This window comes from Sinocyclocheilus grahami, unplaced genomic scaffold (assembly GCF_001515645.1).
Source record: "Sinocyclocheilus grahami isolate Dianchi unplaced genomic scaffold, SAMN03320097.WGS_v1.1 scaffold1960.1, whole genome shotgun sequence".
NCBI lineage: Eukaryota > Metazoa > Chordata > Actinopteri > Cypriniformes > Cyprinidae > Sinocyclocheilus > Sinocyclocheilus grahami.
This window is the reverse complement of record NW_015507139.1, coordinates 15,527-26,960: the sequence shown is the minus strand read 5'-3', so window position 1 is coordinate 26,960 and position 11,434 is coordinate 15,527. Positions and strand designations below refer to the sequence as shown.

At 36.0% G+C, this 11,434-nt stretch overlaps 1 protein-coding gene across 1 annotated transcript in view; it reads right to left on the bottom strand.

The window, feature by feature from the left end:
• ube2o (ubiquitin conjugating enzyme E2 O) overlaps positions 1-11,187 on the bottom strand; it is a 68,315-nt gene extending 57,128 nt beyond the window's left edge. The window contains exon 1 of the mRNA XM_016259925.1: positions 10,232-11,187. Coding sequence (XP_016115411.1) covers positions 10,232-10,639 — 408 coding nt within the window. The 5' untranslated portion in view covers positions 10,640-11,187. The remainder of the gene's footprint in view (positions 1-10,231) is intronic.
• Between the last annotated feature and the right edge of the window lie 247 nt (positions 11,188-11,434).

Sequence of the window (11,434 nt, the reverse complement as noted above, 5' to 3'; positions counted from 1 at the left end):
CATTTCAGAGTAATAATGTTTTGAATGTGTAGGTTTCATAAATTTAGACCGCTTTGAGCAGTTGTATTCAAAGGAATTTAATGAAATCCATTGAAGTCAGTAATGGTAATAGTCAAATACAATTTCTAAAATATTGATAAAATATGCATCAAACTGGTTTTGCTGTAGTTCTTGTACAAGATTTAAATTTGAAAGAATTTCTCAATTTTTAAATTAATAAAAAGTGGTTAAATGTTGTAATATCATGGTAAAACCTCTTAACATTAAAAATGTGCACATTCACTCAAAAGAGACTTTACTCATTAATAAATAAACTCAAGTCAAAATAATTTTGTAAATTACTTTTTATTGTAAATCGCATTGATTTAGAGGAATGCAGCTGCTCAAAGCGTCAATATTTTTTTTTAATATTTCATGAACATTTTAAACCTTGTACATGCGCAAATCTGCAAAAAAATAAAGAAAAGAAACAAAAAAAAAATAGGACTTTATTTGCTTTTAAACTGTAAACGCTTTTTACTAAGCTGTTTTTCCAATTTTTCAAGTTCTACATTTTTCTCCTTAGCTCCATGTTGCAATAAGTTTTGGGAGTTCATTTTTAGTCCATCTCCTATCCTGAAAAGTCTGTCTTGCAGAGACTGACAAAAATGAGCTCCTAAAACTTACTGCCAGATTCTGGAAGATAAATTCTCCAAACAGTGGTACAAGAGGATGTGGTGCTGGTTCTTCAAGAGTCACTCTCAACTTATCTGTCCATAAAGCCTATAAAAATTTGTCTTCATGTATTTCACAACACTTCAGCATGTTTATTAAGCTACATTATTAAGTAGGGGTCATCTAATATAGGCTACTGATACACATGGCTCTATGCTTACTTTTCTTTTTAGGAGCGTCTGTCCTCCTAATTAAAAAAATTTAGGAGCACCTTCTGATCAATGATCAAAAATTCTGATAAAAAATTTGCCTTCCTAATACGAGGTGACATGTGACTTAAACACTTAAAGTGAATTACAGGGGTATTTTCTTTTTACCTTTGCAATGGCATCATTTTCATCTGTCAAATTTAAAAAATTTGTGTTTATAAGCTTTTTAAAAATTTTATTTAAAGCAATATAATAAGAATTAAAATGGGACAAATAAGTTACCAATCATATGAAATTAGTATTAATAAATTAATTTGTACTACAGAGGGTGCACAGAAGAACACAAAAGTGGCTTGTAGGTACATTTTCAGACGTTTAATGAGGCGCAGAGGTGTTACGAGTGCAATTAAATTCATAAATTAATGTGGAGATTAATGTTTTAAATATAACATTTTGAATATAGAAATATTAAATGATTTAAATAACTGAAATTATACCAGTTTCAAATTATGAAACTGAAACCGCCAGCAGGTGGCGGCAAGTCACTGATTTTATCACCGAATCATTCATTCAATTGATTAGTTTGAACGGCTGATTCATTCAGGAATGAAACAAGTCTTTATGAATGGGTAATCATGAATCACTAGATTCGTTCAAAAACGCACTTTCATTCATGAATGAAACACCACTGTGTTTGCTTTTAGAGATGCGCAGCGGCTGAGCTGTTACTATATTTGGAACTATTTTCGTTTAAGAAACAGAGCAAAATCAGGCAGTACTTGTTTATTGAACTGCGAGTGAGTTCTCAAGACTCAAAAGCACGTACAAATGATAAGTTCCGTCATCTGTCATCGTGTTATAAGCATGGAACCTGCGGGAATGAGTAGAACTATTATTAATAGCGCAATCCCGTGCCAAAATTCAAGTCCTGCTCTATGTTCTCTGCCAATAACCCGACTGTGAATGATCACAATGTTGTCACTGAGAAGCAGCAGCCGTGGCAGGGATGATTTTTGGTGTGCCGACAGAACAACAACAACGAGCTACAGGTTTCTTTTCCCCTCATTTTTTCTAATTGACGGAAATCCATTGTAGCGACGGAAAATGTAGTTTGAAATCTTTACAATTGTTTAAAAGATTAAAACAATTATCAAAGTTTAATAAAAAGGTTTTATCAAACTTGGTAATTACCCCTTAGTAGGGCTGTGCAATTAATCGCATGCAATTGTCATGCGCATCTCGTCAGTAAAGCCGGTCCCGTGATTGGTAGTAAATCACCATCACCTGCTTTCAGATTGACAGCATTCACTACACAGAGCCGTAGTTCACTGACAATTAGGCAATATCGTGTTTATAATCACAGATGAATCGCATTCGATTATGAACGCGATATTGCCTAGCTTGTCAGTGAACTACGGCTCTGTGCATTAAATGCCGCTCCATTATATATATATATATATATATATATATATATATATATATATATATATATATATACACACACACACACACAAGTCTGCTGAAATGGTCAACTAAAACAAAGCCATAGTAGAGGGATTGGCCAGTCTCTTATTGGGACATCTATAAGGTTAGCCCCACCCCCACTTCACCCCACCCCCAAAGCTGAGTCAGCAGTGAAAAAGACAGAGAGAGAGAGAAACAAAAGGACAATGTTGTAAGACAAAAGCCAGATGGGACATTACAACCTTCTGTTTGCGATCATTTATTCAGGATTCATGCTGTGTCCTGATGAGTGCCATCCAGAAAAATCTCAGGGGACATGAATCTGATCTCATTGTTTAAGCATATGTAGTTCATTCCAGAGATATTTTCACATTACAGACTCAAAATGAGATCGGTTTTGCTAGGAGTCATCATTTAATTCAAATTCAGATGATCCTTAAATCACACCCTCAAATCCTTTACAGATGCTGTCAGTTTACCTCCATAGTGGAACAGCATTATAGCTGTGATACATATTAGGCCCTGGGCTCATTGTATGGTCTCTCCTATGGGTATGATACTATTAATATTACCCATTTGTGAGATATGCTACATCTCTCTGTTCATGCAGTGTGGGGTGAATCTACAATGGTGACAATGGTGTTGTATACAAAAAAATTAATAAAAACCAGATACTATACACAAGTTTTCTTCGTAGTGTGTATGCCAGGGTTCCCAGTCTTTCATGAACACCAGATTCAAGATCCATTTATTTTATATCAAGCACCTATCAAATACACACCCAAGCATATGTAACATTATGAAAGACCTCTTACAGTACTTAACATTTCACTTACACTTAACATTTACATTAAAAATTTCAGAGTAATGAGGTTTTGAATGTGTAGGTTTCATAAATTTAGACAATTTTGAGCAGTCGTGTTCAAAGGAATTTAATTAAATCCATTGAAGTCAATGGAGTTCACACTGGTAATATTCAAATACAATTTCTCAAATATTGATAAAAATATAAATTCTTGCATCAAACTGTTTTTTGCTGAAATTCTTATAAAATATTTAAATTTGAAAGAATCTCAATTTTTAAATGAATAAAAAGTGGTTAAAAAGGGCTCTACGCTTATTTTTCTTTTCAAATTAAAAAAAAAAATGTAGGAGCACAGTCAAAAATATCAGGAGCACCTTCTAATCAATAATCAAAAATTCTGATCAAATATCAGCCTTCCCATTACGAGATGATATTAGACTCCTTAAAGTGATTTACAGAGAATTTAGTTTTTACACCTTTGTAATGGCATTTTTCTAACTTTATTAAAAGTATGTCATCTTTTATGTCAAATTGAAAAATTATATTTATAAGCTTTTTAAAACTTCTAATTAAAACAATAGAATAAAATCAAGTAGAATAAGAATAAGTTACCAATCAAATGAAATCAGTATAAAAAAAATAATTTGAACTACAGAGGTGGCACAGAAGAACACAAAAGTGTACTTTCAGAGGTTTAATGAGGTTCAGAGGTGGCATGAGTGCAATTAAATTCATAAATTAATGTTGAGGTTAATGTTTTAAATATAACATTTTGAATATAGAAATATTAAACTAATTAAATAACATAAAAGATCCTTTAAAAATGTAAGTAAAACTGCCAGTAGGTGGCGGCAAATCCTTGTGTTTATCAGTGAATCATTCATTCAATTGATTAATTTGAATGACTAATTCATTCAGGAATGAAGCAAGTGACTGGCTTTATGAATGGGTAATTGATTCAGATTAGTTTAAAAACGCACATTCATTTATAAACGAAAAACCGCTGTGTTTGCTTGGAGATGCGCAGCGGCTCAGCTGTGACTTTGTTTGAAATTATTTTTGTTGATGAAATAGAGCAAAATCAGGCAATAGTGTTGTAGTCAGTCAATGCAAGTCACTTAATATTAATTTCTTGTTTAATGGACTGTTGTATTAAATCAATATCACATTTGCAAACTTAAAAATCACCTTAATAATCATTAAAAGCTGTCACTCATCGCGATCTCACAAAGTTCCATTCTAATCAACAAAGCTTCATACACTGCACAATAAATCTATTATTTACACCGTCAACACTTTGTTTGCTATAATGAGAGGATTTGTGAAATTGCAGAACTTAGCACTGAACAAAACTCCGGTGTTTGAGTAGTGAGTGGATTCTGATTAACATTGTGTTCAAGGAATCAACAGATTTGTCTGTGATACATTACTCAACGCAGCAAAAACACGTTGTAAGTACGTTAGAAACCTTTGAAGCTCCCCTGAGCCCAAACACAAATATGCTGATCGGGTCAGTCGCACTGGTGCTCCTAAATATAATTTTTCAGTCGCACGCAGTAATTTTCAGTCACAAATGCACTGCTTCTCCATAGGTTCATGTAGGGCTGCGCATCAGCTCACACGCTAAGTTTTTTTCTTGCGCTACCCCATCTCAACCCCCAATCATTAGCGCCGTTTCGTTTTGTCTTTGACAGCGTCAGCGCATATAGGACCATTTTTGAAATAGCACCATTCTACTAAACAATTTTTTTCAAATTTCATTCAAGCACTTTCAAGGACTTGTATTTGTTTTTAAGTACTTTCCAGGCCTTGAATCCATGTGTCTGATATTCAAGTACTTTCAAGAAGCGTGGGAACCCTGGTATGCTTGTATGCTGAGCTCCTTAAAGAGGGCATCTGCTTCTGCTGTTAGCCAAGGAATTGCGGGAAAGATCACAAATTGATATTTTAGACACACTGCTATCCTAAAAGTTAGGCCAAAAATCCATTTGGTGTGGTTATTTCCACACAAATCAAGCCTTGATACAAAAATAGATTCTGCTGCACTACAACCTACAGCTCAACAACAGTTTTGCCATTTTAAATCATGAGAACATGACTATTCTATAAAGAGCAATCCTGTTTTTTTTGTGAATAGAATAAGCCTAGAACTATATTATTAAAAATAGCTCCAGATCAGCTCTGGCTCCTAACAGACATTTTTCAAAGCACCACGCAGTGCAGTGTATGGTACTGCACAGTTAGGTGGGATGTGGAGAGTGAAATGGGCAGATATCCCAGCATTTCACAATGTCTTATCGCATCTTTTCTCATCCACACGTGCACACACACACACTGAAGAAAACGGAATGGGTCACTTACAGTGTAGTGATAAAAATAGATGGTACTTAGAATAGTTATTTTCCTGATGAGTTTTATTCTTTTTTTGTTCTTTCATCCCTGCAGAAAAAAAATGTTGTCATGCTATAATGTCATATATTACTGCCCTAAATTTGTGAACCCTCTTCAGTAAAACAGGCTCATATTTTGTTCAGTTTGCAGTAACCTTCACAGCCTGAGCCCAAAACAAGGCTTGATTACAAAGATCAATAAGAATCTGCTCACTGCATGCTTGTTTAGACTTCTTGCGCTAATGAACAAAATGCTGTACATGTGCGTCTGCATTGGAGCAAAGAGGGAGGAACTGCAGCAGCACACTGCCGCACTACAGGGGCCACGCCTTAAAAATGGCACACCCCTTTTTCCTGATTGTTTCAAATGCTTTACTTCATCAATTAAAAATGTTCAATCTTTCTGTCATTGTTTTGATTCTTTAGTAGGTAGAAAGCTAAATACTACCTACTGCCAAACAGGGTCACTGGTTCACAATACAACAACTGGGCTATGTCATAATGCAACACTTTTGAAAACAACTAGACCTCATAACAATGATCCTGAAACATTGATATTTAACCATTACATCACAGGAAAGGGATGATGTCTCTTTATGTTTCAAAAAGCTGGACTACACATAGCCTAATACTACTGCAATAAAGTAAAATGAAAAGACATGAGTAGAAACAGAATATACACAGTTTGTAAAAATTTTACTGATTTCTTGTGCTAATGATTTCAGCATCTAAATGGAGAGTATTAATACATTTTTTTATCTTAAATGTGAGAAACAAACAGAGGCCTTGCATTGCGCTATGATGACAATAACAAGGAATACAAACTATCTCTTCCATAATAATCAAACAATTGTCCTAACCAGTCACTACGGTGCCCAGGAGGTGACATGTTCGGTTCACTTAGTTTTGTCGTGGCCACGACACAGGCTAATAACTCGTAGGAACGTGATAATATGTTGTGGCCACGAGATATTCATTTGAGGGAACGTCATATTAACTCGTGGGATCGTGATATTATGTTGTGGCCACAAGATCATTTTGTCGAGGTAACGACATCCTTATATCAGAGATTATCAGAGATGGATTAATTTAGGGCTGCACGATTAATCGAATGATTAATTAAATCATATTTCATAGTATTCTAATCAGTGATAAAGGCTATGTTGATTAGCATTGCATTATTATACACTTTATTATAATAAAAATTATAATGAGATGAACTCAGATGTCTTAGTCGTGTGTTTATTAGTCACGTTGAATTAATGAAAGCAGTTATATCTTCTGTTTATTCAGCAACCGCTATAGGCATTTCCTGGGTTTCTTCTGCGAGGTGTATTTGGAGTTTCAGTGCGAGAGTGCCCTCTGGCCTTCGGATGGAGATTTTCTACTGATCATAGAACTGTGCTTCACTCTGTGTTTTTCTGTCAATATGGGGTGCTGTGTGTACATTAATGAGGAAAAAAAATTAACTTAAATGATTTTAGCAAATGGCTGCAATATAACAAAGAGTGAAAAATTTAAGGGGGTCTGAATACTTTCCGTACCCACTGTATGCATAACAATTGCAGCTTCTGACTAATCGCGATTTATCGCCATTGTGATTTAATTTCGATTAATCGTGCAGCCCTAGATTCATTAATATTTTATTTTGAATTAAGAAATTATTTATTATAGAAATTATTACATTATTAAATTATTATATTAACCATAGGCCTTGGCTACCGGACTGTATTATGTGCGATAGTCAGCATTCAAATGAAGTTTATCATGAATAAATGTTACATAAAGTGCATAATATATAATAAGCCTACAAGAAAACATTTTTATCCATTCTACAGTCTTGTAAGTTCATTAACTGATCTTCTTTTGCCCATAATATTTGTATATTATTATTAGCCTATTATTATTGGTTATATTTTTATATTCGTTTATATAAATTTTTTCCCTTCATTTCGATCTCTTTACTTAAAGGGTTAGTTCACCCAAAAATGAAAATGACCCCATGATTTACTCTCCTTCAAGCCATCCTAGATATGTATATGACTTTCTTCTTTCAGACAAATACAATCAAGAGTTATATTGAAAAACATCCTGGCTCTTCCAAGCTTTATATAATTATTTGGACTTCAAATTTTGGGCTACCATCCACTCCCATTATAGCTGTTCATGAATAGATAAGATCCCTAAAGTTGCAAAGACTAAAGTCTCAAACCCAAAGAGATATTCTTTATATTAAATTTTTCCTTTCTCTTTAAAGTGTTACAAGCTCTTGGTGCATAAAGAAGATCTGTAAAGTTGCAAAGACTAAAGTGTCAAATCCAAAGAGATATTCTTTATAAAAGTTAAGAGTCAGCCACGCCCCCCTAAAACGGCTCGTTCTAACACGCCCCCACATGTCTACGTCATGATGTGGGAAGATTTGCATAACGCCGCCCAAATATTCATGCAAAGAAAGAAGGCGTAACTTTATTGTTGCTGCCACCGTAGCCACTATGTTGTGAAGACGCTGTGTGTTTCGTTGCGAAAGCGAAAATACTTTGTTTGGCCTTGCAAAAGAGGACACGACTAGAAATTAGTGGTGAAGTTGCATTTACAACACTGTTCTAGAACAGTTCAACCCAAATATTCAGATGTGTGCAGCGCATTTAATGGAGGACTGTTTCCTGATCCTGGTAGAGTAGACTACAATGCCAGCTGTTCTGACTCACAGTCTGCAAGTACGTTTTAATATTTAAAGAATTTGCCACTGATGATTCAAACGCGAGTTTTGAGCAGTGTAGAGTAGCGCTTGTTGTTTGTCATTTCTCCGATCACAAATGCAGACATGGTTTTATGTTTACGCGGCACGATGCGATGTAACACAATGCGTAAAAAGACAGTACAAGTCATTATAATCCGTAATTATGTCCCCACTGGATGCAACAAATGCCTAGTTTATAATGGGTTTTAACGTTTTTGTCTCGTCGCTCCGGGACACAGCATCACAGTATGGTAAGGGGTGTAACATTTCCGTCACACGCTTGAGGTATTTGGCCAATCACAACACACTGGATAGCTGGCCAATCAGAGCACACCTCGCTTTTCAGACCAATGAGCTTTGTAAAAATCGACACGTTTCAGAAAGGTGGGGCATAGAGGAGAAACAATAATATACAGTATATGGAAAATAATGTGTTTTTTGAACCTTAAACCACATAAACACATTTCATTACACCAAATACACAAAATAATGTTCTTTTTAGCAACATCATATGATCCCTTTAAAAAATTGTTAAAAATACAAAATTGCTATAAAATTAAAGCCATATGTTTACGTAAGTTGTGTTCCAAATTTGAAGTTGATATAAAAAAAAGTTGAGGTTCATATGCAATTTTTTGCATTATACCAAAAACACCCACCGGGTGCCACCCATACTCCATTGAAATTTGTTTTGACGCATTTCTGTCACAAATCTATCAATTTCTCTCTCAATATTACATCTATCACAAAATAACCAAATATGGAATCTTGAGACTCAGACCTTTCCAACGATATCCATTTTGTCAAGATTACAAAAATTTTGATTCTAAAAGGCCATAATAATTTTTGTAATATGACACCCCCGCTAAGGGGAGGAGACTGCTAAAATTATGTATAAAAATTAAGCATAATCTTTTAAGTCCCCTATTTAGATACTTTTGTTACCAAATTGTGTGCATCCCTTTCAAGTTGGAAAATAATGTGTTTTTTTTTTTTACCTTAAACCGCATAAACACATTTCATTACACCAAATACACAAAACAGTGTTCTTTTTAGCAACGTCATATGACCCTTTTAAAGCAGGTATAAATCTGCACTGTCACTAGAAACATTCTGATATCTACACTTCTATTAGATTAAAAGCAATTCAACAATCTACTGTTTTGTTTAAATATATATGTATATTATTTTTTTTACATATAAATCTTAATTTACTCCTGTGCTCATGGTAGGCCTTAACCATGCATTGGAGGGTGGGGTGGTTATCTTCTTCATGCTATGTCTTTGTTAGAAACAACAATTGTCCAGCGTTTTATTCTGAAACTACAACTGAAACCTGGAGAATAAAACAGGGAGTTCTAGTCCATGCTTTAAAAGGGCACTGACAAAAAACCTGAAAACTATTCTGCAAAATAATACACTGAAGGTCCAGTAACATCGAGAGAAGGTCCATCTATCCAGTATTATTGTGCACTTACATTGTTTACTACTTGCTGAGTTGGAGCTACAACCACTTTTTATTGACAAGTGTTTGGATATGCTGATCACGGTTAAAAAAATAAACAATCAGTGAACGTTTATAATGAAGTGATTCACAAGTCTTAAATATTCACAGCCAATCAGCTTCCATGCTAATTCTAAATTCTTAATTTAATAAATTAATTTGTTTGTGCGTGTTTTCATGAGTAACGGAGCCCTTTCAATAGATCATATGTGAGATTCAGCGGCCGTGTCCCTAAACCTTGTGAGCTGCCTACCTAGACACCATTCTGGGGTTCATAAATCAAATTACCTCATCCTGATCAAGTTCTGAGATTCGGTGAAATTGAAAGACAATAAGCGTATCTCGGCCACGTTTAAATCATTACAACAGAGAAAAGAGAGTAAAATAACGAGTTGCTGATCGTTGTGGTTGGCTGTATGAGCGAAGGGAAAAACAATGCGCACGATCATTTGTGTCGTTTAGTACCTTCGTTTCCCGAACATCCTGCTTCGTTCCTTCAGGATACCACTGAACCCGCACGAATCCTCTACCGAGAGGCCATGACCGTGTGTCCGCCGCCCCACTCTCGTTGTCTGAATTACCGGGAGTGCCTCCACCTTCTTCTCCTCCGCCGCCGCCGCCACCACCACCTCCTCCTCCTCCTCTCCCTCCGCCATCACCGCCAATCTCGGAGTCCGAATCTTCGAAATCCTCTTCGCCGTGAATCATCCGTACGAGCCCGAAACGCATCGCCCCGCGGTGTTTTCCGTAGACCAGGTCATGCGTAAACAGGAGCCGCTGTGTTCCGCCTGCTGTAGGAGAGTGCGCGCCTGACGGAGGCTCGGAGCTCGGGCTCACGGCCGGAGAATGCGCTACTGTGGCGAGTTCCGCCATCTCTGCTGCTGAATGATGCGGGAGGAGAGGGATGGAGAAGTGAATAGAAACCTGTGAGCAGGAACGGCACGTGTTTACGTCTGTACGTAGAGCGCCGCATGGAGGACGGGTTTACCTGTTATCAATGTCCTGAATTACATCAGTGTCTCCAATAACAAAGCACTCATACGTTTATTTGACTAAACTGCATTCATCAAAAAATGCAAGTTTTCAAAGCAAATGTTTTGACGTCGCGTTGTATAGTCTGTATCAGACTAAAAATGACGTCCAAATAAGGGAGTACATATAAGGGACACTGGATGTGTGTGTGTGTGTGTGTGTGTGTCATACAGCGCTCACTGGTTATGTGTTGTATGTTTGTCTATGATAATTCATCTGCTGCTCCACCCAAACACACGATCATATGAGAGATCAGCCACATGGTGTCAGTGTCTGACTACAAATAAAGGCTGCTGTTAAACTTGGATTGTTTGTTAAATGTACTTTTGTTAGGAAACAGTTTTGAAGGAAGCTGTTGATGCAGTTATTTTATTATATAGAGATAGCTACTTGATAGCCCACCACATTGACATATTTGAGAAATAAATCTAAAAAATAAACAGGTATAGCTTACCGTTGATAATGCTGTACAACAGTTTTAGAACTCTAAAAAAATTGTATTGTATTTTTTAAGGAAAATTCTCTGTAGCTCCACTGTTTCAGACTGCTTTGATCCTGTAGGTTCACGTGCAAAGAGGCTTCTTTTGGAACTGTTTGTTTGCAGCGAACAAACAGGCTTTTAATAATTAACTTGCC